The 26,811-nt window shown below is 46.6% G+C and overlaps 1 protein-coding gene across 7 annotated transcripts in view; it reads right to left on the reverse strand.

The window, feature by feature from the left end:
* Positions 1–26,811, reverse strand: part of GPSM1 (G protein signaling modulator 1) — a 324,213-nt gene that overhangs the window by 183,030 nt on the left and 114,372 nt on the right. For all 7 annotated transcript variants that reach the window (XM_068249096.1, XM_068249099.1, XM_068249094.1 and 4 more), the window contains 5 exons: positions 25,580–25,703; positions 24,362–24,477; positions 20,570–20,725; positions 16,794–16,902; positions 6,752–6,875 (listed from right to left, as the gene is read on the reverse strand). In XM_068249096.1, coding sequence (XP_068105197.1) covers positions 6,752–6,875; positions 16,794–16,902; positions 20,570–20,725; positions 24,362–24,477; positions 25,580–25,703 — 629 coding nt within the window. The remainder of the gene's footprint in view (positions 1–6,751; positions 6,876–16,793; positions 16,903–20,569; positions 20,726–24,361; positions 24,478–25,579; positions 25,704–26,811) is intronic.

A 26,811-nucleotide genomic window follows, 5' to 3' on the forward strand; every position in this document is an offset into this window, starting at 1 on the left:
GGAGAGCCTACCCAGTATTAGTATAGTGTCCCTAATAAAGGGAGAACCTACCCAATATTAGTATAGTGTTCCTAATAAAGGGAGGCCCTACCCAGTATTAGTATAGTGTTCCTAATAAAGGGAGACCCTAACCAGTATTAGTATAGTGTTCCTAATAAAGGGAGGCCCTGCCCAGTGTTAGTATAGCGTTCCTAATAAAGGGAGACCCTGCCCAGTATTAGTATAGTGTTCCTAATAAAGGGAGACCCTACCCAGTATTAGTATAGTGTTCCTAATAAAGGGAGGCCCTACCCAGTATTAGTATAGTGTTCCTAATAAAGGGGGGCCCAACCCAGTATTAGTATAGTGTTCCTAATAAAGGGAGGCCCTACCCAGTATTAGTATAGTGTTACTAATAAAGGGAGGCCCTACCCAGTATTAGTATGGTGTTCCTAATAAAGGGAGGCCCTGCCCAGTATTAGTATAGTGTTCCCAATAAAGGGAGACCCTACCCAATGTTGGTATAGTGTTCCTAATAAAGGGAGACCCTGCCCAGTATTAGTATAGTGTTCCTAATAAAGGGAGACCCTACCCAGTATTAGTATAGTGTTCCTAATAAAGGGAGGCCCTACCCAGTATTAGTATAGTGTTCCTAATAAAGGGAGGCCCTACCCAGTATTAGTATACTGTTCCTAATAAAGGGAGGCCCTGCCCAGTATTAGTATAGTGTTACTAATAAAGGGAGACCCTACCCAGTATTAGTATAGTGTTCCTAATAAAGGGAGACCCTACCCAGTATTAGTATTGTGTTCCTAATAAAGGGAGACCCTACCCAGTATTAGTATAGTGTTCCTAATAAAGGGAGGCCCTGCCCAGTATTAGTATAGTGTTCCCAATAAAGGGAGACCCTACCCAATGTTGGTATAGTGTTCCTAATAAAGGGAGGCCCTGCCCAGTATTAGTATAGTGTTACTAATAAAGGGAGGCCCTACCCAGTATTAGTATGGTGTTCCTAATAAAGGGAGGCCCTGCCCAGTATTAGTATAGTGTTCCCAATAAAGGGAGACCCTACCCAATGTTGGTATAGTGTTCCTAATAAAGGGAGACCCTGCCCAGTATTAGTATAGTGTTCCTAATAAAGGGAGACCCTACCCAGTATTAGTATAGTGTTCCTAATAAAGGGAGGCCCTACCCAGTATTAGTATAGTGTTACTAATAAAGGGAGGCCCTACCCAGTATTAGTATAGTGTTCCTAATAAAGGGAGGACCTACCCAGTAGTAGTATAGTGTTCCTAATAAAGGGAGGCCCTACCCAGTATTAGTATAGTGTTCCTAATAAAGGGAGGACCTACCCAGTATTAGTATAGTGTTCCTAATAAAGGGAGGCCCTACCCAGTATTAGTATAGTGTTCCTAATAAAGGGAGGCCCTACCCAGTATTAGTATACTGTTCCTAATAAAGGGAGGCCCTGCCCAGTATTAGTATAGTGTTACTAATAAAGGGAGACCCTACCCAGTATTAGTATAGTGTTCCTAATAAAGGGAGGCCCTACCCAGTATTAGTATAGTGTTCCTAATAAAGGGAGGACCTACCCAGTATTAGTATAGTGTTCCTAATAAAGGGAGGACCTACCCAGTATTAGTATAGTGTTCCTAATAAAGGGAGGCCCTACCCAGTATTAGTATAGTGTTCCTAATAAAGGGAGGACCTACCCAGTATTAGTATAGTGTTCCTAATAAAGGGAGGCCCTACCCAGTATTAGTATAGTGTTCCTAATAAAGGGAGGCCCTACCCAGTATTAGTATACTGTTCCTAATAAAGGGAGGCCCTGCCCAGTATTAGTATAGTGTTACTAATAAAGGGAGACCCTACCCAGTATTAGTATAGTGTTCCTAATAAAGGGAGGCCCTACCCAGTATTAGTATAGTGTTACTAATAAAGGGAGACCCTACCCAGTATTATTATAGTGTTCCTAATAAAGGGAGGCCCTGCCCAGTATTAGTATAGTGTTCCTAATAAAGGGAGGCCCTACCCAGTATTAGTATAGTGTTCCTAATAAAGGGAGGACCTACCCAGTATTAGTATAGTGTTCCTAATAAAGGGAGGCCCTACCCAGTATTAGTATAGTGTTCCTAATAAAGGGAGGCCCTACCCAGTATTAGTATACTGTTCCTAATAAAGGGAGGCCCTGCCCAGTATTAGTATGGTGTTACTAATAAAGGGAGACCCTACCCAGTATTAGTATAGTGTTCCTAATAAAGGGAGACCCTACCCAGTATTAGTATAGTGTTCCTAATAAAGGGAGGCCCTGCCCAGTATTAGTATAGTGTTCCCAATAAAGGGAGACCCTACCCAATGTTGGTATAGTGTTCCTAATAAAGGGAGGGCCTGCCCAGTATTAGTATAGTGTTACTAATAAAGGGAGGCCCTACCCAGTATTAGTATGGTGTTCCTAATAAAGGGAGGCCCTGCCCAGTATTAGTATAGTGTTCCCAATAAAGGGAGACCCTACCCAATGTTGGTATAGTGTTCCTAATAAAGGGAGACCCTGCCCAGTATTAGTATAGTGTTCCTAATAAAGGGAGACCCTACCCAGTATTAGTATAGTGTTCCTAATAAAGGGAGGCCCTACCCAGTATTAGTATAGTGTTACTAATAAAGGGAGGCCCTACCCAGTATTAGTATAGTGTTCCTAATAAAGGGAGGACCTACCCAGTAGTAGTATAGTGTTCCTAATAAAGGGAGGCCCTACCCAGTATTAGTATAGTGTTCCTAATAAAGGGAGGACCTACCCAGTATTAGTATAGTGTTCCTAATAAAGGGAGGCCCTACCCAGTATTAGTATAGTGTTCCTAATAAAGGGAGGCCCTACCCAGTATTAGTATACTGTTCCTAATAAAGGGAGGCCCTGCCCAGTATTAGTATAGTGTTACTAATAAAGGGAGACCCTACCCGGTATTAGTATAGTGTTCCTAATAAAGGGAGGCCCTACCCAGTATTAGTATAGTGTTCCTAATAAAGGGAGGACCTACCCAGTATTAGTATAGTGTTCCTAATAAAGGGAGGACCTACCCAGTATTAGTATAGTGTTCCTAATAAAGGGAGGCCCTACCCAGTATTAGTATAGTGTTCCTAATAAAGGGAGGACCTACCCAGTATTAGTATAGTGTTCCTAATAAAGGGAGGCCCTACCCAGTATTAGTATACTGTTCCTAATAAAGGGAGGCCCTGCCCAGTATTAGTATAGTGTTACTAATAAAGGGAGACCCTACCCAGTATTAGTATAGTGTTCCTAATAAAGGGAGGCCCTACCCAGTATTAGTATAGTGTTACTAATAAAGGGAGACCCTACCCAGTATTATTATAGTGTTCCTAATAAAGGGAGGCCCTGCCCAGTATTAGTATAGTGTTCCTAATAAAGGGAGGCCCTACCCAGTATTAGTATAGTGTTCCTAATAAAAGGAGGACCTACCCAGTATTAGTATAGTGTTCCTAATAAAGGGAGGCCCTGCCCAGTATTAGTATAGTGTTCCTAATAAATGGAGTCCCTACCCAGTATTAGTGTAGTGTTCCTAATAAAGGGATACCCTGCCCAGTATAAAGTATAGTGTTCCTAATAAAGGTAGGCCATGCCCAGTATTAGTATAGTGTTCCTAATAAAGGGAGGCCCTACCCAGTATAAAGTATAGTGTTCCTAATAAAGGTAGGCCATGCCAAGTATTAGTATAGTGTTCCTAATAAAGGGGGACCCTACCCAGTATTAGTATAGTGTTCCTAATAAAGGGAGGCTGTACCCAGTATTAGTATAGTGTTCCTAATAAAGGGAGGCCCTGCCCAGTATTAGTATAGTGTTCCTAATAAAGGGAGGCCCTAGCCAGTATTAGTATAGTGTTCCTAATAAAGAGAGGCCCTACCCAATATTAGTATAGTGTTCCTAATAAAGGGAGGCCCTACCCAGTATTAGTATAGTGTTCCTAATAAAGGGAGACCCTACCCAGTATTAGTATAGTGTTCCTAATAAAGGGAGGCCCTGCGCAGTATTATTATAGTGTTCCTAATAAAGGGAGGCCCTGTCCAGTATTAGTATAGTGTTCCTAATAAAGGGAGGCCCTGCCCAGTGTTAGTATAGTGTTCCTAATAAAGGGAGGCCCTACCCAGTATTAGTATAGTGTTCCTAATAAAGGGAGGCCCTACCCAGTATTAGTATAGTGTTCCTAATAAAGGGAGACCCTACCCAGTATTAGTATAGTGTTCCTAATAAAAGGAGACCCTACCCAGTATTAGTATAGTGTTCCAAATAAAGGGAGACCCTACCCAGTATTAGTATAGTGTTCCTAATAAAGGGAGGTCCTACCCAGAATTAGTATAGTGTTCCCAATAAAGGGAGGCCCTGCCCAGTATTAGTATAGTGTTCCTAATGAAGGGAGGCCCTGCCCAGTATTAGTATAGTGTTCCTGATAAAGGGAGGCCCTACCCAGTATTAGTATAGTGTTCCTAATAAAGGGAGGCCCTACCCAGTATTAGTATAGTGTTCCCAATAAAGGGGAGCCCTGCCCAGTATTAGTATAGTGTTCCTAATAAAGGGAGACCCTACCCTGTATGAGTATAGTGTTCCTAATAAAGGGAGGCCCTGCCCAGTATTAGTATAGTGTTCCTAATAAAGGGAGACCCTAACCAGTATTAGTATAGTGTTCCTAATAAAGGGAGACCCTGCCCTGTATGAGTATAGTGTCCCATATTTCCGTGTATCTGACAGAGGTGCACGTGGCCATAAATAGGACTGTTTATAACTAGAAGGAAGCTGGAACTTTTTCATATTTACCAAACTCCACCTTGAACACCAACACGGTATGTCAACAGACACGGTGTTCTGCGGCATGGGACGGGGGCGGGACGGGGGCGTGGCCAGTGATGTGCTCCCCCGATGTCAGGATAGTTTACACTTTGCAAACGATAAAACATACATATCCTTTGAGTTGAAGTGTAGCTGCGGCGTTTGAGCTTCCTGCACTGAATTGTGACCCCGCTTGCTATCTGTAGAGATGAAGACTGAGGCCGCATGACACCCGCGTCGCCGCGCTCTCTAATAATGCGGGGCACAGAGACGCTCGGCTGACTGCTGCCAGCAGCATTCTTAAAGTAAAACTCTGCATTAAATGATAACCGGCTTAAAGCGGACCGGAAGATATTAACAAAAAAAAAGTTTGTTACCTGGGGCTTCTGCCAGCTTCTGCAGCCGCCCTGTGCCCGCGAAGTTACCAAACGATCCTCCATTCCCCTGCCGCGGCTCACTTTCGCTTCTGCCAGTCGATGGCCACTGCGCCTACGCAGGACGGTCCTGGCGGTGACTCTCTGTACAGCACCAAATCTCAGTGACTCTCTGTTTAGCACCATATCTCAGTGACTCTCTGTACAGCACCAAATCTCAGTGACTCTCTGTACAGCACCAAATCTCAGTGATTCTCTGTTTAGCACCATGTCTCAGTGACTCTCCATAGAGGAACAAATCTCAGTGACTCTCTGTACAGCACCAAATCTCAGTGATTCTCTGTTTAGCACCATGTCTCAGTGACTCTCCATAGAGGAACAAATCTCAGTGACTCTCTGTACAGCACCAAATCTCAGTGATTCTCTGTTTAGCACCATGTCTCAGTGACTCTCCATAGAGGAACAAATCTCAGTGACTCTCTGCACAGCACCAAATCTCAGTGACTCTCTGCACAGCACTAAATCTCAGTGACTCTCTGCACAGCACCAAATCTCAGTGACTCTCTGTACAGCACCAAATCTCAGTGACTCTCTGTACAGCACCAAATCTCAGTGACTCTCTGTACAGCACCAAATCTCAGTGACTCTCTGTACAGCACCAAATCTCAGTGACTCTCTGTACAGCACCAAATCTCAGTGACTCTCTGTACAGCACCATGTCTCAGTGACTCTCCATAGAGGAACAAATCTCAGTGACTCTCTGTACAGCACCAAATCTCAGTGACTCTCTGTACAGCACCAGATATCAGTGACTCTCTGTACAGCACCAAATCTCAGTGACTCTGTGTACAGCACCAAATCTCAGTGACTCTCTGCACAGCACTAAATCTCAGTGACTCTCTGCACAGCACCAAATCTCAGTGACTCTCTGTACAGCACCAAATCTCAGTGACTCTCTGTACAGCACTAAATCTCAGTGACTCTCTGCACAGTACTAAATCTCAGTGACTCTCTGTGCAGCACCAAATCTCAGTGACTCTCTGTGCAGCACCAAATCTCAGTGACTCTCTGTACAGCACCAGATATCAGTGACTCTCTGTACAGCACCAAATCTCAGTGACTCTGTGTACAGCACCAAATCTCAGTGACTCTCTGCACAGCACTAAATCTCAGTGACTCTCTGCACAGCACCAAATCTCAGTGACTCTCTGTACAGCACCAAATCTCAGTGACTGTCTGCACAGCACCAAATCTCAGTGACTCTCTGTACAGCACCAAATCTCAGTGACTCTCTGTACAGCACCAAATCTCAGTGACTCTCTGCACAGCACCAAATCTCAGTGACTCTCTGTACAGCACCAAATCTCAGTGACTCTCTGCACAGCACTAAATCTCAGCGACTCTCTGCACAGCACTAAATCTCAGTGACTCTCTGCACAGCACTAAATCTCAGTGACTCTCTGCACAACACCAAATCTCAGTGACTCTGTGTAAAGCATGAAATCACAAAGAATCTGAGAGTTCATTCAGAGGAAATCAATCTCTATACAAAATCGCAACCTACCTTGCGCTTCATAGCCGTCATACTGCGATCCATCGCCATCATCTTCACTGGCATCGATGCCAAGCGCTGACTTTAATTGTGTTACATTCATACGGGCTGTAAGTTCCCCATTGCGGTCGCCAATCTGCCGTGATAAAAGAAAGATCAGTGAAAACTTCTGCTGAGAAAAATGCTCTAAAACAAGAATATTAACCAGAGCCTATGAACAGACGTTCAAGAGGACCTGTAGTGAAAATAACAATGAATAAAATGGCTTATATTTTACAATAATCATTTATAGGTGATTTAGTCAGTGTTTGCCCATTGTAAAATCTTTCCTCTCCCTGATTTACATTCTGACATTTATCACACGGTGGTGACATCTTTAGTTCTGCCAGGTGATCTGTGCGGAATGTTTGTTAGAGAGTACTATGCACAGAGGGAGATATTGGTTGCTTGGCAGTTGGAAACAGCTGGTATTTCCCACAATGCAACAAGGCTCACAAACAGGACCCTGTCAAGGCAAGCCAGGGTGATGACATCACACTGTGGGAGGGGTTTCACCACAATATCAGTCATACAGCGCCCCCTGATGGCCTGTTTGTGAAAAGGAATAGATTTCTCATGGGAAAGGGGGGATCAGCTACTGATTGGGACAAAGTTCAATCCTTGGTTACAGTTCCAGGAAACCTGAACGGAGGTTAAACCTGCACTCGTTTACTTAAAAAGTGGGAAGGCTGAAGAGCACGCAGCGATGAAGACCGGGGGGGGGGGGGGAGGGGGGCGCGCGCCGCGGTGTAAATTGGGCGTGGCCATTACATTGTAAGGGCGGAGCTAACATAATGATGTAACAGCGAGGCATAAGAAAGCAGTGTTTACGCCATGATGTGGACAAACGAGACTTTGCATCATGGGTGTGCAGAAACTGTGTGATGCTAATAGTATACCGTAACCACAAAGCAGCAAACATAGCCATCTATGACCATTAAATAATAAATGCAGTAACGGTTACCCCGGACACCAGAAAATAAACGCAATGGGCAACATGTCAGCACAAAATAAACACAATGCGGGCAACATGTCAGTACAAAATAAACACAATGCGGGCAACATGTCAGTACAAAATAAACACAATGGGCTTGATTCACAAAGCAGTGCTAACTGTTAGCACGCCTGTAAAAACCCTCTTAGCACGTCTAAACCAGCTTTTTGCGCGCAAAACTTTATGCGCGTAAAACTTTATGCGCATAAAACTTTACGCGCGCACTGCACAGAGCGCAGGGCGCTCCGCGCGAAGTGCCCATTAAAGCCTATGGGATTTAGCGCGCATAAAACTTTGCGCGCGTAAAACTTTGCGCGCGCAAAGTTAGCGCGCGATCTGATTGAGAAATCAGTTGCTAACCTACTTAGCACCCTGGTTAGCACGTCTAAAGACTTTAGACGTGCTAAGTAGGTTAGCACCGCTTTGTGAATCAAGCCCCATGCGGGCAAACATGTCAGTACAAAATAAACGCAATGCGGGCAAACATTTCACCAGAAAATTAATGCAATGTGGGCAAACATTTCACCAGAAAATAAACGCAATGCGGGCAACATGTCAGTATAAAATAAACGCAATGCGGGCAACATGTCAGTATAAAATAAACGCAATGCGGGCAAACATGTCAGTACAAAATAAACGCAATGCGGGCAAACATGTCAGTACAAAATAAACGCAATGCGGGCAAACATTTCACCAGAAAAGAAACGCAATGCGGGCAAACATTTCACCAGAAAAGAAACGCAATGCGGGCAAACATTTCACCAGAAAAGGAATGCAATGCGGGCAAACATTTCACCAGAAAAGAAACGCAATGCGGGCAAACATTTCACCAGAAAAGAAACGCAATGCGGGCAAACATTTCACCAGAAAAGAAACGCAATGCGGGCAAACATTTCACCAGAAAAGAGACGCAATGCGGGCAAACATTTCCCCAGAAAAGAAACGCAATGCGGGCAAACATTTCCCCAGAAAAGAAACGCAATGCGGGCAAACATTTCACCAGAAAAGAATTGCAATGCGGGCAAACATTTCACCTGGAAAAGAAACGCAATGCGGGCAAACATTTCACCAGAAAAGAAACGCAATGCGGGCAAACATTTCCCCAGAAAAGAAACGCAATGCGGGCAAACATTTCACCAGAAAAGAAAGGCAATGCGGGCAAACATTTCACCAGAAAAGAAACGCAATGCGGGCAAACATTTCCCCAGAAAAGAAACGCAATGCGGACAAACATTTCACCAGAAAAGAAACGCAATGCGGGCAAACATTTCACCAGAAAAGAAACGCAATGCGGGCAAACATTTCACCAGAAAAGAAACGCAATGCGGGCAAACATTTCACCTGGAAAAGAAACGCAATGCGGGCAAACATTTCACCTGGAAAAGAAACGCAATGCGGGCAAATACTTCACCAGAAAAGAAACGCAATGCGGGCAAACATTTCACCAGAAAAGAAACGCAATGCGGGCAAACATTTCACCAGAAAAGAAACGCAATGCGGGCAAACATTTCACCTGGAAAAGAAACGCAATGCGGGCAAACATTTCACCTGGAAAAGAAACGCAATGCGGGCAAATACTTCACCAGAAAAGAAACGCAATGCGGGCAAACATTTCACCAGAAAAGAAACGCAATGCGGGCAAACATTTCACCTGGAAAAGAAACGCAATGCGGGCAAACATTTCACCAGAAAAGAAACGCAATGCGGGCAAACATTTCACCTGGAAAAGAAAGCATTTACTCACCTGGCAGAAGTTTCCGGCCTCTGGCGCGCTGCTCCCGGGACCACCTTCCTCCTGCTCGTCTCCTGCGCTGACAGGGCTACGGCAAGATGGCGCCCGAAGCCCTGTACTGTAGACACAAACAGCCATCTTGCCGTAGCCCTGCTCGCCTGCCGGTGTCGGAACAGACACCGGAAGACAGTAAGGAGGCTGGAGTGGGGCTGCAGGCAATGAACTTGCACGGCATCTATAGACGCCGCTGCCAGTTCATGAGGATAGAGTGGCCAGAGTCCCGAGGCCGGGACGTCCCGCTGCTGAAAGCGGGACGTTTCCCAGGACCTCATGCTGCCTGGGACAGCGGACCCCGAATCCAGGACGCCTGGTCACTCTAACTAATACTAAGTAACACCTGTAGCTACCTATGACAGGCAAGGGAAGTAGTGGAGAAGTGACAGCTGGGCCAGCCAGCACACTTGCACTGCGGTTTGGTGGGAGTCTGTAGGTTCATGGTGGGCGGAGTCTAGGGTGCCAGGACATCTGTGCCTATAGGCTCCTGTGATGTAAATCCGGACCTGAGATTTGGTGATGGTAAGTCACATTATTTGTACATTATTATGCAGAGAGATCAGATAAACATTAATCATTCACTGCACAGAATTCATCACATTTTTTAATCACGTTGATTTGACTCTATTTTTTCTCTGGCAGAACATAATCACGCGGGACTCATGATTGTCAGGAGGAAGCTCCTCCCCTTTAAACATTGAAGACTTGCTATTGGTCCTTTGCGGTCATGAAAGCTCGTTACAACCAATATCCACTCACTTCTACTCTGCCATATTACGTCTGCTTCAACTGCTGGGACTGCAAAAATCAAAACTCGCAATATCGCCAAAATCCGCCCCTGCCTGACCTCGGATACCGCCAAACTCCTGTCCCTTGCTCCGGTCATCTCCCGCCTGGACTCCTGCAATGCCATCCTGCCTGCACTTCCTGAGACCAGACTCGGCCCCTGAGACAAAACTCTGCCCCGAGACCTGACTCCACCCCACCTCTGGCACCAAACTCCACCCAACCCCTGAGACCAGACTCCACCCCCTTAGACCAGACTCCACCCCTGAGACAAAAGTATGCCCTGAGACCAGACTCCGCCCCTGAAACAAAACTCTGCCCCGAGACCTGACTCCACCCCACCTCTGGCACCAAAGTCCACCCCACCCCTGAGACCAGACTCCACCCCCAGGACCAAACTCCACCAAGTAGGACCAGACTCCACCCGACCCCTGAGACCAGACTCCACCCAACCCCTGGGACCAGACTACGCCCCTGAGACAAAACTCTGCCCCAAGGCCAGACTCCACGCCACCCTTGGCGCCAAACTCCACCCCACCCCTGAGACCAGACACCACCCCAAGGACCAAACTCCACCAAGTAGGACCAGACTCCACCCGACCCCTGGGACCAGACTCCACCCCTGAGACAAAACTCTGCCCCTTGAAACCAGACTCCACCCCCTGGGACCATAATCCACCCCGAGACCAGACTCTGCCCCCTGAGACCAGACTCCACCCCCAGGACCAAACTTCACCAACTGGGATCAGACTTCATCCCACCCCTGAGAACAGACTCCACACCTGAGAACAAACTCCGCCCCTGCAATCTGTTATGAACGCAGCTTCCAGGCTCATTCACTCCTGTCGCTCCTCTTCAGCTGCCCCTCTTCACAAGTCCCATCACTGGCTCCCTGTCCCACTTAGATTTACATTCACACTGCTCTGCCTGGCATACAGATCCCTCCACCATACCTACCCTTCATACACCTCCCATCTCATCCAGAGATACTCCCCAACCCTCTCTCCCTGCTCCTCCAACACTCTATGGATGTCCACCTCTCACATCACTTGCTCATTGCAAGGCTGCAAGACTTCCCCAGAGCAGCCCCTACTCTATTGAAATTTCTCCCCCTCAGGCTCACCCCCACCTTCAACTAAAGACCCATCTGTTCTCTGTAGCTTACACGCCATCATCATAGCTCCATGCCCCTCCCTTGAACATACACCCTTATGTGTCCCTCTCCTTCACCTCTTCGATTTCATGCCTATTTGGCAGAGCCCGCCTCCATGTGTCCTCTTCTCCACCACCACATGGACTCAGTGACTTGTCTGCTATACTTATCCCGACATTAAAATCTGTGTTTTATGTGAACCCGAGGTGAGAGTGATATAGAGGCTGCCATATTTATTTCCATTTACAGTGCTGCCCATAATTATTCCTACCCCTGGAAAAATTTTGACTTAAAGTTACATTTATTCAACCAGCAAGTAATTTTTTGACGGGAAGTGACATCGGGGTCCCCAAAAGATAATAAGACGATGTACAAGAGGCATAATTGTGGAAAAAGCTCAGTGAGGACCTGCGGCTGCGCATTGTGGCTGCTCACAAGTCAGGAAAGGATTACAAGGCCATTTCTAAATGTTTTCAAGTTCCAGTGACTACAGTGCAAACTATTATTAAAAATAAAAGATGTTCCGCACTGTGGAAAATCTAAGAGTGGTCGGAAGCTGAAAGTGACACCTGTGCTGGCCAGGAGGATAGTGAGAGAGGTGAAAAAGAAGGCAAGGGTCACCACCAAGGCCATCCTGGTGAATCTGGGCTCTGCTGGTGGCAATGTCTCAAGGCAGACAATTCAAAGGACACTGCACACTGCTGGGTTCCACAGATGCAGATCAAGGAGGATAATAAGGCACACAAAAGCTCGCTTTGCCTTTGCAAATGCTCATCTGGACAAAGAAGAAGACTTCTGGTGTTCTGTGTTATGTCAGATGAAACAAAAATTGAATTGTTTGGTCACAATGATGTTTCCTTCATTTGACGTAAAAAAGGAGATGCCTTCAACCCAATGAACATCATCCTTACTGCCACACATGATGGGAACCTAATGCCATGGGGGAGTTTTTCAGCCAATGGACCAGGGAACCTAATCACAGTAAATTGCACCATGAAAAAATGAGCACTACATGAGGATTCTCAATGACAACATCAGGCAGTCTGGAGAGAAACTTGGCCTTGGGCACCAGTGGATATTTCAGCACGACAGTGATCCAAACCACACAGCAAAAGTGGTGAAGAAATGGTTAGCAGACAAGAGCATTAACATTTTGGAGTGGCCAGGCCTGACTTGAATCCAATTGAGAATCTGTGGAGGGAGCTAAAGATCAGGGTGATGGCAACAAGACCCTCCAACCTGAAAGATTTGGAGCTCATTGCTAAAGATGAATGGGCAAAAATACCTGTGGAGACATGCAAAAAGCTGGTCTGCAATTATAGGAAGCATTTGATTGCTGTAATAGCCAATGTAAAGAAAAGCTGAGAATTATTTTTTTCCCCACAATAATGCCTCTTGTACACCGTCTATCTTTTGGGGGACACCTATGTCATTTCCCCTCAAAAAATAATTTGCTGGTTGAATAAAAGCAACAAGTCTAAATTATTATTCAGGGTCACGATAAAATGAGTACAGAGGTGTGTATATCTTTAAATAAAGCATATTAATATAAACTTCCTAGTCTACAAATGCAGCCTTTGCTTTACCCAAAGCAAACAATAATTATAATAGAGGAAAGTGCTTCAGGGGAACAGAACTTCCTGATGGTGAATCAATACACCTGCCAGTGCCAGAGCCGAGACATGACACCGGCCACATTCCCAGGGCAAAGACGGCATCTGGGGGCTAACAGCCTGTGTCAGTGTAACACTATTGTGAGAGGCCCCCTCCCCCAAGCATCGGTGTAACCTCCCAGTGTCACCGTGTCATTGTTCTGTGACCTCCAGTGTGTGTATGGTGGCCGCCAATGTACTCTATGAGTGGAGGTGTGTGCATGTTGGCCGGCTGTGTCATCTATGAGCGGAGGTGTGTGTATGGTGGCCGCCGGGTGTCATCTATGAGCGGAGGTGTGTGTATGGTGGCCGCCGGTGTCATCTGTGAGCGGAGGTGTGTGTATGGTGGCCGCCGGTGTCATCTATGAGCGGAGGTGTGTGTATGTTGGCCGCCAGTGTCATCTATGAGCGGAGGTGTGTGTATGGTGGCTGCCGGTGTCATCTATGAGCGGAGGTGTGTGTATGGCGGCCGCCGGTGACATCTATGAGCGGAGGGGTGTGTATGGTGGCCGGCGGTGTCATCTATGAGCGGAGGTGTGTGTATGGCGGCTGCCGGTGCCATCTATGAGCGGAGGTGTGTGTATGGTGGCAGGCGGTGTCATCTATGAGCGGAGGTGTGTGTATGGCGGCTGCCGGTTCCATCTATGAGCGGAGGTGTGTGTATGGTGGCAGGCTGTGTCATCTATGAGCGGAGGTGTGTGTTTGGTGGCTGCCGGTGTAATCTATGAGCAGGGGTGTGTGTATGGTGGCCGCCGGTGTCATCTATGAGCGGAGGTGTGTGTATGGTGGCTGCCGGTGTCATTTATGAGCGGAGGTGTGTGTATGGTGGCTGCCTGTGTCATCTATGAGCGGAGGTGAGTATGGTGGCTCCCGGTGTCATCTATCAGCGGAGGTGTGTGTATGGTGGCTGCCGGTGTCCTCTATGATCGGAGGTGTGTGTATGGTGGCTGCCGGTGTCATCAATGAGCGGAGGTGTGTGTATGGTGGCCGCTGGTGTCATCTATGAGCGGAGGTGTGTGTATGGTGGCAGGCGGTGTCATCTATGAGCGGAGGTGTGTGTATGGTGGCCGCCGGGGTCATCTATGAGCGGAGGTGTGTGTTTGGTGGCTGCCGGTGTAATCTATGAGCAGAGGTGTGTGTATGGTGGCCGCCGGTGTCATCTATGAGCGGAGGTGTGTGTATGGTGGCAGGCGGTGTCATCTATGAGCGGAGGTGTGTGTATGGTGGCCGCCGGGGTCATCTATGAGCGGAGGTGTGTGTTTGGTGGCTGCCGGTGTAATCTATGAGCAGAGGTGTGTGTATGGTGGCCGCCGGTGTCATCTATGAGCGGAGGTGTGTGTATGGTGGCTGCCGGTGTCATTTATGAGCGGAGGTGTGTGTATGGTGGCTGCCTGTGTCATCTATGAGCGGAGGTGTGTATGGTGGCTCCCGGTGTCATCTATCAGCGGAGGTGTGTGTATGGTGGCCGGTGGTGTCATCTATGAGCGGAGGTGTGTGTATGGTGGCCGGTGGTGTCATCTATGAGCGGAGGTGTGTGTATGGTGGCCGGTGGTGTCATCTATGAGCGGAGGTGTGTGTATGGTGGCTGCCGGTGTCCTCTATGATCGGAGGTGTGTGTATGGTGGCTGCCGGTGTCATCAATGAGCGGAGGTGTGTGTATGGTGGCCGCTGGTGTCATCTATGAGCGGAGGTGTGTGTATGGTGGCCGGTGGTGTCATCTATCAGCGGAGGTGTGTGTATGGTGGCTGCCGGTGTCATCTATGATCGGAGGTGTGTGTATGGTGGCTGCCGGTGTCATCAATGAGCGGAGGTGTGTGTATGGTGGCCGCTGGTGTCATCTATGAGCGGAGGTGTGTGTATGGTGGCAGGCGGTGTCATCTATGAGCGGAGGTGTGTGTATGGTGGCCGCCGGTGTCATCTATGAGCGGAGGTGTGTGTATGTTGGCCGCCAGTGTCATCTATGAGCGGAGGTGTGTGTATGGTGGCAGGCGGTGTCATCTATGAGCGGAGGTGTGTGTATGGTGGCAGGCGGTGTCATCTATGAGCGGAGGTGTGTGTATGGTGGCAGGCGGTGTCATCTATGAGCGGAGGTGTGTGTATGGTGGCAGGCGGTGTCATCTATGAGCGGAGGTGTGTGTATGGTGGCAGGCGGTGTCATCTATGAGCGGAGGTGTGTGTATGGTGGCAGGCGGTGTCATCTATGAGCGGAGGTGTGTGTATGGTGGCAGGCGGTGTCATCTATGAGCGGAGGTGTGTATATGTTGGCCGCCAGAGTCATCTATGAGCGGAGGTGTGTGTATGGTGGCAGGCGGTGTCATCTATGAGCGGAGGTGTGTGTATGGTGGCAGGCGGTGTCATCTATGAGCGGAGGTGTGTATATGTTGGCCGCCAGAGTCATCTATGAGCGGAGGTGTGTGTATGGTGGCAGGCGGTGTCATCTATGAGCGGAGGTGTGTGTATGGTGGCAGGCGGTGTCATCTATGAGCGGAGGTGTGTGTATGGTGGCAGGCGGTGTCATCTATGAGCGGAGGTGTGTGTATGGTGGCAGGCGGTGTCATCTATGAGCGGAGGTGTTTGTATGGTGGCAGGCGGTGTCATATATGAGCGGAGGTGTGTGTATGGTGGCTGCCGGTGTCCTCTATGATCGGAGGTGTGTGTATGGTGGCTGCCGGTGTCCTCTATGATCGGAGGTGTGTGTATGGTGGCCGGTGGTGTCATCTATGAGCCGAGGTGTGTGTATGGTGGCCGGTGGTGTCATCTATGAGCGGAGGTGTGTGTATGGTGGCTGCCGGTGTCCTCTATGATCGGAGGTGTGTGTATGGTGGCTGCCGGTGTCATCAATGAGCGGAGGTGTGTGTATGGTGGCCGCTGGTGTCATCTATGAGCGGAGGTGTGTGTATGGTGGCTGCCGGTGTCATTTATGAGCGGAGGTGTGTGTATGGTGGCTGCCGGTGTAATCTATGAGCAGAGGTGTGTGTATGGTGACCGCCGGTGTGATCTATGAGCGGAGGTGTGTGTATGGTGGCTGCCGGTGTCATTTATGAGCGGAGGTGTGTGTATGGTGGCTGCCTGTGTCATCTATGAGCGGAGGTGTGTATGGTGGCTCCCGGTGTCATCTATCAGCGGAGGTGTGTGTATGGTGGCTGCCGGTGTCATCAATGAGCGGAGGTGTGTGTATGGTGGCCGCCGGTGTCATCTATGAGCGGAGGTGTGTGTATGGTGGCAGGCGGTGTCATCTATGAGCGGAGGTGTGTGTATGTTGGCCGCCAGTGTCATCTATGAGCGGAGGTGTGTGTATGGTGGCCGCCGTTGTCATCTATGAGCGGAGGTGTGTGTATGGTGGCCGCCGGTGTCATCTATGAGCGGAGGTGTGTGTATGGTGGCCGCCGGTGACATCTATGAGCGGAGGTGTGTGTATGGAGGCCGCCGGTGTCATCTATGAGCGGAGGTGTGTGTATGGTGGCCGCCGGTGTCATCTATGAGCGGAGGTGTGTGTATGCTGGCTGTCGGTGTCGTCTATAAGCGGAGGTGTGTATGGTGGCCGCCGGTGTCATCTATGAGCGGAGGTGTGTGTATGGTGGCCGCCGGTGTCATAGTATAGATTTGAGGCCGGATTGGTCGCCGTGTTACGATGCGTTCCTCACCTCGCAAGAGATCTCCATGTGTTTCCTGGCGTAGCGCAGCGCCTCTTCATGGTTGCCGAGGGCCACGTAGGCGTTGCCAAGGCTCCAGGAGGCCCGCCCCTCGCCCACCCTGCGGATACAAGACAAGAGAGCAGTCACCATGCTGTACGGAGGACAACCAGAAAATTGCAGAATAGCGCAAGGATGTGCGGTAACCATAGCAACCACATTTCACTGTACATTTTTGTTATTAAGTTAGTAAACACAGACCGGTGCTGTATGTATTTTGAAAATTAAATGTTAGTATAAAAAAAAATCTTTACAATTCAGTATTCGGTAGCTAACTCTTATCTTAAGGTATCTATTAACAGTACAATTTTCATTCAGATTCGATCTTTCTATGCTATTTGAATGATCGTAACTATTTGTAAGGTAACTATCGATTTTTCCCATTAATGGAACAATATAAGAAGGTTTTACATTCTTATTCTATCATAAAATCCAACTTTCCGATCATTTTTTGTCCTTTTCCAATCGACCAAAGAATCGTATCACGCCACAAGAAGGGCAGTTTTCTATACAATTCAATCATAAAAAGTGCGTTGAAAGATCGAATCTGAATGAAAAAATGCACCTTTACACTGACTGCAAGTTCTGATTGCTGCTTCTCAGTAACGCCTGGACCTTGTGGAGTACACACTGCCCAGAACATCCCATCTCTCTGCAGGATTAACCAGCAACACAGAATGGCAGCTCTTGCAAATCTTAAAGTAAACCTAAACTAATAATTTGTCAAAATAAACATACACTCGTCATACTTTGCTCCTGTGTAATATATTCATCTCTTTATTTTCTCCTGCGTCCTGTTTCTCCACTGTGATCAATGGTTTTCTATGTCCTCCATTTTGGAAATGGCCATTACCCCATAACAGCTTCCTGGTCAACACACTGTTAAACTGTAACATCGCCCACTTGAGACATAGGTAAGCATGGACATTACCTTTGCACATCAGTTGCCCTTTCAGTTATAACTGACAGCAACTGATATATAACTGACAGCAACTGATTTACTTCAGTTGTGACAAAACATTGTCAGAACTGGAAGGGATCACTGTAAGAAGAAAATGGTGAACCTCTGAGAGGAACTGATGGTGAGGATAGTATGTAATATTCATTTGCTGCTACGTCATGTGTTTATTTTAAATATTTTTACTCGCTTCAGGTTCCCTTTAAGCTACTCCTGAAGTGAGAGGGATATGGAGAGTGACATATTTATTTCCTATTAAACAATTCAGATTGCCTTGCTGTGGATGACATTCCTCGTCTTGTGATCGCTTTGAGGACGCCCCTGACTGCCGAGCTGTGAGGTTTGGCATAGCGGGGGGAGAGGGGGGGATCACAGATCGCAAGGTCACCGGAGTGCAGACAGGGGTCCCCCAGGGCGGCAACGGGTTGCTCATTCTGTGCGCAGTTAGGAATGAGGTCTGGCAGTTCGGAGAGACCCCTCTGGTTCCGCTGACATTATTAGCAGAGATGTGGGGTCCGCGTGCGTTGCGTAACTCAGGCTCATTACCATTATCGCAATGGATGCAGTTATGGGGGGAGGAGCCTGGGGGGGGATCAGCATACGATGTCTGGCTCATTACCCCTCATAATCAGAATACAAAGTTGCCATCCCGCCAGGCACAGAACCGACAATATTATCAGGCTGAGTAGGAAATACAGCGAGCGCCGCAAAACGCCGAACACAGATCGGCGGCCATTCTGTACAGATCTCGCGACTGGCCTCAGAAAAGTCACACTTGCTATATGGGGGCATTATTGGCTGGACTTGTTACATGGAAAGCCAGGAAACAGGGGGGTTACACTTGCTATATGGGGACATTATCGGCCTGACTTGTCATGTTGGGGTAGGGGTGTTACATTACTGGTTACATATTCTGTATGGAGGATGATATTAGCTGCACTATATATATAGGGGGGGGGGGGGGGGGCCTGAACCTGGGGGTATAAATGGAAAGCACAGTTGGCAAGGCTTGTTCTGTGGGAGGCATTATGGTTACATACAGAAGCATTATTGGCTTGACTTGTCCTACAAGGGACCTTTTGTCATCACTTGTTATATGGGGGACATGATGGCTGCACTTGTTATATGGGGGATATGATAGCTGCACTTGTTATGGGGGACATGATGGCTGCACTTGTTATATGGGGGATATGATGGCTGCACTTGTTATATGGGAGACATGATGGCTGCACTTGTTATATGGGGGACATGATGGCTGCACTTGTTATATGGGGGACATGATGGCTGCACTTGTTATATGGGAGACATGATGGCTGCACTTGTTATATGGGGGACATGATGGCTGCACTTGTTATATGGGGGACATGATGGCTGCACTTGTTATGGGGGACATGATGGCTGCACTTGTTATATGGGGGATATGATGGCTGCACTTGTTATATGGGGGATATGATGGCTGCACTTGTTATATGGGGGATATGATAGCTGCACTTGTTATATGGGGGACATGATGGCTGCACTTGTTATATGGGGGATATGATAGCTGCACTTGTTATGGGGGATATGATGGCTGCACTGGTTATATGGGGGACATGATGGCTGCACTTGTTATATGGGGGATATGATAGCTGCACTTGTTATGGGAGACATGATGGCTGCACTTGTTATATGGGGGATATGATAGCTGCACTTTTTATAGCGGGAGTGTCTATATAAGAAAGTATGTGGCAGCTTACATGAAAATATTGCTTATAACAGAGTTCAAATACAATATGATTGGGACGGCATCACTCTAGTCATTATCAGGGCTGTAAAAAAAAGGCAGAAATACTATTTTACGAAGGACCAGAGCGGTCACTGTGTGTAAAAGCCAAACATGAGATCACAGAGCTCCCTCTTGTGGTCACTTTGCATCACTGCGCACATCTGGGCTAAAATGCTGCCCCTCCTTCTAAATCTTATTTTCTGTCAGTTTTGGAAAGAAGAGTTTGGACCTGAGTGACGTTTTTGTTATTTTACTCATGTTTGTATCCATGACGGAGGTTCTAATCATGGTTTTCAAACTTAGGACTCAAAATTTGCAATTACAACACGGAATTGTAATTTGTAACTATCAGAAAAATCTTAAAGCGGACCCAAACCAAACATTTTTTTAATTCAAAATATTTAGGTGCAGCACTCTGACACATACAAAGATAAATAAACACTCCTTCAAGCCTATGAGCATTTCAGTGCATGCTTTTCACCCTTCTCTTTTCATAACTAGGGTTATACAGGTGGCAGCCATTAGCAATTCCTCCATTGCTGGAGACCACCTACTCCACCAGTCTGCCGGATTCTGTCCCGGCAATATGAAAGGAAGGGAGGGGTTCCTGTAATAAATGTAAAATATTGTATATTTGTCATCATGCAGCTGAAAAAAGGCTGCTATTTATTATTATAATTTATAAAATAGATTTTATTTCTGAAATCTTGTATTTTTAATTTGGGTCCACTTTAATTCGGAATTTCGTAGTTTGGAATTTTTTGGATTTTCAAAAATTACAGAAATGAATTACCGTAATGTCTTGTTTTACACAAAATCGTAATTTCGTGCTCTACATGGAAATTCTTTCCGAAAAAGATTGTAATTACGTAAACGATCGTAATTGAGGAAAATTCACAAATGGTCATAATTGCACAAAATTTCATGCTGTTTTTCGTGATTATGATTTTTTCCATTACAATCGTAATTATGAAGATAACGCAATATTTACGGATGGCGACTTACCGGTCTCCGAGCTCCTGGGCGATGGAGAGATGCTTGAGGTGGAACTCGATGGCGCGCTCGTAGTCCTGCAGCAGCGTGTACGTGTTCCCCAGACTGTAGCACGCCTGCGCCTCCACCGCCTGGTCCTTCAGCTGCCGCGAGAGCTGCAACGTTTTCCTGCGGAGGAGAGACAGCGGCGCTCAGTCAAACACGCTCATCCTGGTAATATCATCAGAAATCAAGTGGGCAGAATAATCCATAGAGGGAGCAATCACTTCTTCACAACATAGCCTACAAAGTGACTATAAAGGCCTCAATTCTGGTATCTATGTGAGGGAAATATTTTTTGTAGGTAAAACACAATATTGCCCCCCCCTTTTTTTTTTTTTTAGCAATTCTGAAATATTTTTCTCCATTACCAAACATGAGGTAAAACATGAGGTAAATGCATAAAGTGAGGTAAGACGTGCGATATTTCAGTGGTAAGCATGCAGTAAATAAATAATAGTAGTCTTTAAAGGGACACTTAAGTCAAACTAAAAAAAAGGGTTTTACTCACCTAGGGCTTCCAATAGCCCCCTGCAGCTGTCCGGTGCCCTCGCCGTCTCCCTCCGATCCTCCTGGCCCCACCGGCAGCCACTTCCTGTTTCGGTGACGGGAACTGACAGGCTAGGGACGCGAGTGATTCTTCGCGTTCCTGGCCACAATAGCGCCATCTATGCTGCTATAGCATATATCATATACCATATAGCAGCATAGAGGGTGCTAATGTGTCTGGGAACGCGAAGAATCACTCGAGTCCCCAGCCTGTCAGCTCCTGTCACCGAAACCGGAAGTGGCTGCCGGCGGGGCCAGGAGGATCGGAGGGAGACGGCGAGGGCACCGGACAGCTGCAGGGGGCTATTGGAAGCCCTAGGTGAGTAAAACTCATTTTTTTTGTTTGACTTAAGTGTCCCTTTAATTAATTTTTAAGGGGGGGGGGGAGGAGGTGTATTTGATTATGCAGCAATCTATGAAAAGTATATTTATAGGCATCCATTATTAGAAAAAAATCCAGTAAATATTTGGAGTTTTATTTCTACTATCTACAGCCTGAATAAAAACTCCACTAAAACAGCAAAATGCATACAAATTGACTTTACCTCCAGGTACCGGCAGGTCTTAAACTGATCGGTAAATCATGTGCTAACATGCCCCCTAATTTCCATGAGAATAGCTTTTTTCGGTAAAATTAATGCAAATTACCTCCTGAATTACCTCATAATTTACCTAATGAGGTAAAACATGACTAAAACCAACCAGAATTGCTAAATGTCATTACCTCATGAAGTAAATTATCTCACATGAGGTAATTTGTTTGATAACCCTACCAGAATTGAGGCCTTTGTGAGGTTTTGGATATGGGGAGTGAAGGAGAGTGTGGAGTCCAGGGTGACACCCAGACAGCGGGCCTGAGAAGTAGGGCGAATGGTAGTGTGGTTAACACTGACATGCACATCTGGGAGGGTCAGGGATTGCCAGGGTGGGAAGATCATAAATTTCGTTTTGTCCAGGTTTAGTTTCAGAAACCTACCGGACATCCAGGAGGAGATGGCTGATAGGCAGGAGAAGACCTTGTCCAGGGTAGTGGTAGATAGGTCAGGGGTGTGGAGTTAGATCTGGGTGTCATCTGCATAGAGATGATAGTTAAAACCCATGGAGGAGATAACCTTTCCAATGGAGGATGTGTATAGAGAGAACAGTAGGGGGCCAAGGACTGAGCCTTGGGGGACTCCCACCGAGAGGCGGTTGGGGGTGGACGAGGACTCATTGAAGGCAGTTGTGAAGGAGTGGTTGGAGAGGTAGGATGAAAGCCAGGACAGGGCGAGATCGTGAATGCCCATGGACTGGAGGGACTGGAGGAGTAGGGGATGATCTACTGTGTGGAAAGCTGCTGAAAGGTCAAGGAGGAGGAGAATTGAGTATTTACCTTCAGCTTTAGCTAAGGTAAGGTCATTGACCACTTTGGTTAGAGCAGTTTCGGTTGAGTGGGCAGGCCGAAATACAGATTGCAGTGGGTCTAGCAGTGAGTTGGCATTGAGGAACTGGGTCAGACGTTTGTGAACCAGACGCTCAAGGAGTTTGGAGGCAAAGAAGAGTAGGGAGATAGGGCGGTAGTTGGAGGGTAGTGAGGGGTCGAGGGAGGATTTCTTGAGCAGGGGTAGTACAGTGGCCTGCTTGAAGTCTGAGGGGAAGGTGCCTATGGATAGGGAGAGGTTAAACAGGGCAGTTATAATGCCTGTTGCTGCTGGAGTGTTCAGGTTTAAAGTTTGCTCTTGGCTGAAGAAACAACTGTTCACTGCCAGAATATTTTTCTGTCAATGCAGCAGCTCTATGAACAATAATCAGGCTTTTTTTAAACAGACTGCTGCTACCAGGAAGCTATCCTTTATAACTGAGGTCTTGTAGTACTGGTTAATGGCCACTAGATGGCAAAACTGTAACTTGCATCTTTGTATGTCACGCTAGACACAGAGAGGAGCTGCTCAACTTGGAGTCTAATTTACCCAATATTATTAATTTATAAAGCCCCCACATATTCTGTGGTGCTTATTATAGAAACTGTGTTAATAATTGTGTATGAGAAGTTTAACCTATGGAATACCCAGATAGCTCAGGGTGACCCAGAAGGTCTGCAGGTAAAAAAAGGGCCGGAGGTTTGGGCACAGCCGGCGCCACCATAGGATGTAATAGGAATTACAGCTGCGCTCAGTGAGTAATTTGTGCGCTGTCAGAAGACAGAGCACAAATCACTGTAAAAACACTGTAATTCGGCCGCCAGCAATAGCTGGAAGCTGAATGACATCATTCTCCACTATCCATGGCGGCCTGGAGGGGGAAGAGTAATAAGTGCCGCCGGGACTTCTGCAGGAGCAGGGTAAAACGTTTATCGGCTGTATCCTGCGCCCAAGTCTCCCGGCAGCTTAATTACATGTATGCACCCAGAACCACTAGGAAAGTGTAGGGTGATAAAGAGAACTGATAGTAGAAACAACCAGAGGCGCCACGCGTGCTAAGAGTTAGTAAACAGCTGCTCCTGTTTCTTATTTCCTGATGAAGTGGGCTCTGACCCACGAAAGATGGTGCAACTTTTGGAGTACATAATGAACATTTTTTTGATGGCAGTACCTTGCTGATTCTGAATGGGGAGGTGTTACTTTTCCTTGTTGTTATTACACACACACACACACACACACACGCGTGCGCACGCACGCACGCCTCTGGTCCTGTTGTATATGAATCAGGGTCATTGTTTCATTCAGAAGCTGAAATCTGATTGGTTGCTCTCAATAAATACACCGATTGTAATATGAGGCTTGTCCGAACCTAGAGTGTAAGCTCCTGTGGGCCAGGGACCGATAGGAAGGGATTGTACATCCTTTCACTTGTCGACAGATACAGATTTTGATTGACACATTGCCTTATGAGTATCCTCTCATCCGGCCTGACACTAATTCCTTCTTCTGTAGGTTCATTTCGGAACAATACAAAAGGAGTGTGTTATCTACATCGTATCTCATCGAGCAATTCTTTCCACTTCTCATCACCCGTGTCTGATAAACCCTCAGTAAAATCAAGCTGTCCACAATTGAATATAATTGGAGAGAGTTCAGGACCCTCCCAGCTCCACTTTAGCAGAGTTTTGGTAAGATCACAAAATGGTGAATTAGAATAAAAGAAAACATATTTATTGTATTTTTTTTCTTCTTCATTACGTTATGTGAGGGGAGGTAAACACAGACAGGAAAATCTGGAGCCAATCATGTCACTCACTTATAATACTCTGCAGAAGCGTCGAACATCCCCAGGAATATGTGGGCGTTGCCGAGGTTGCTGTATGCCCTTCTCTCTGCCGCTTTGTCTCCAAACTCCTTGGCGATCGCCAGTCTCTAAGAGAAGGAAATATACTGTAAGATTAGAGTCATTGGCAATATTATCTAGATAACTCCTCCCACTCCACCCAAATAGTCTAGATAACTCCTCCCACTTCACACAAATAGTCTAGATAACTCCTCCCACTCCTCCCAAATAGTTTAGATAACTCCTCCACCTTCACCCAAATAGTCTAGATAACTCCTCCCACTACAGCCAAATAGTCTAGATAACTCCTTACACTCCAGCCAAAAAGTCTAGATAACTCCACCCAAATAGTCTAGATAACTCCTCCCACCGGAATAGTCTAGATAACTCCTCCCACTTCACCCAAATAGTCTAGAATAGATAACTCCTCTCACTCCACCCAATTAGTCTAGATCCTAGGTTCTCAGTGTGTGGTACGGGTACCCCAGGGGGTACTTTTGATGGTTCCAGGGGGTACTCGGGCTTGATATACTTAACCAAGAATAACAAATTTAGGGCCCTTTTCCACTAAAAAATACGATCGCAATCGTGCTGTGATAAAGTTTTGTTCTATTTTCCACCACCGCGATTCTGCCAGATCCAACAGGAGTAAAGCACGATTGCAGTGTGTTCGCGTCTGTGATCGCGTCACGGCGAATTGCCGTGAGAAAATGTAATAGTGGCGTGATTGTTATGCGATTTATACTTCTTATAGGAGCTGAAGCGCAGCAAAAAGGCATTCAGGCGGCAACTGCGATTGCGAAGAAAATGATTTGCGGCGGATTCCATCAGTTTGGCCGTACCTCGCATTTTGCGAGCCGCGGGGGTTTGGAATAGGATCACAAATCGCTGATAGTGGGAAAAGGGCCCCACATGTAGTTTTGTGATCCATTTCTGATCATTTGCGAATCGCAAAACGCAAGGATGCAGGCCTTTTAATGCAAACTGCGCTATATGTTTGCATCGTTGGCGCAGAAGCTATACGAGATAAAATCACAGAGCTGTGCAATTTTCTTGGGATCCAGCAATTCAAAATTGGTTACTACATTTTTCCCCTCCTTCATCGCAACGCGTTCGCAATTTGTGGGGTAAAAGAGGCGCTACACATAGCGCACACCCGCTGCTCCCAGACGGCGCTCCCTGCTGACTCACCTCTTTGTGGAAGGCGATGGCCTCATTGAAGTTGCCTAAGAGGTAGTGTGTGTTGCCGAGATTTCCGTAGGCGCGGCCCTGCGCAGCTCTGTCCCCCAACATCTTCACCAGCTCCAGATTCTGCCTGCGATAAACCGACAAACACCAGATCGTTACCAGCCTGGATAACTGCGTCACTTATTTCTACACAGAGCGCTACATAATCTTGACATAAGGGGCGTTTACTGGCACGCCGCAAATATCCTGCGTTATACGCCACACACATCACAAAGTCCTGATAGTGAGATGCGAATGACTCTTACATAACAATGTAAGCAGGAAGCTTGGAACGGACAGAGTATGGCCCCCAACGTCATATAAACCCTCATGCTAGGTACACATGATGAGATTTTCGGACAGATTTACTACCAGATCGATTATTTTCAACAGGTCACGTCTGATTTCCAATCGCTTTTCCATTCAATTCCATAAAAAAAAAAATCGATCAGAAAGCAGATCGGACATGCTGGAAATTATCTATTTGGCAGCAAATCTGCTAGAAAATCTCATTGTGTCTACCTAGCATAAAGGTGGCCACACACCATACAATAAAATAGTCTGATTTTATGTCAAGTCGATAAAAAAAAAATCAGTTGTCGTGAACAATCAAATGTTTGTTTTTTTTCAAGCAAGAAATACGATCAGTTTCCCATTGTTATTTGATATAAGTCGATCAGGAGTGGAGGATTTTTCTGATCAATTTGTATGTAAATTGAATGGTGTGTGGTAGATTGTCAATTTCTTAAAGGATACCCAAAGTGACATGTGACATGATGAGATAGACATGTGTATGTACAGTGCCTAGCACACAAATAACTAGGCTGTGTTTCTTTTTTTCTTTCTCTGCCTGACAGAGTTAAATATCAGGTATGTAAGTGGCTGACTCAGTCCTGACTCAGACAGGAAGTGACTACAGTGTGACCCTTACTGATAAGAAATTCCCCTTTTTATCTCTTCCTTGCTCTCAGAAGCCATTTTCTGCTAGGAAAGTGTTTTATAGTTGGAATTTCTTATCAGTGAGGGTCACACTGCAGTCACTTCCTGTCTGAGTCAGGACTGAGTCAGCCACTTACATACCTGATATTTAACTCTTTCAGGCAGAGAAAGAAAAAAAGGAACACAGCGTAGTTATTAGTGTGCTAGGCACTGTACATACACAGGTCTATCTCATCATGTCACATGTCACCTCAGGT

This window comes from Hyperolius riggenbachi, chromosome 8 (assembly GCF_040937935.1).
Source record: "Hyperolius riggenbachi isolate aHypRig1 chromosome 8, aHypRig1.pri, whole genome shotgun sequence".
Taxonomy (NCBI): Eukaryota; Metazoa; Chordata; class Amphibia; order Anura; family Hyperoliidae; genus Hyperolius; species Hyperolius riggenbachi.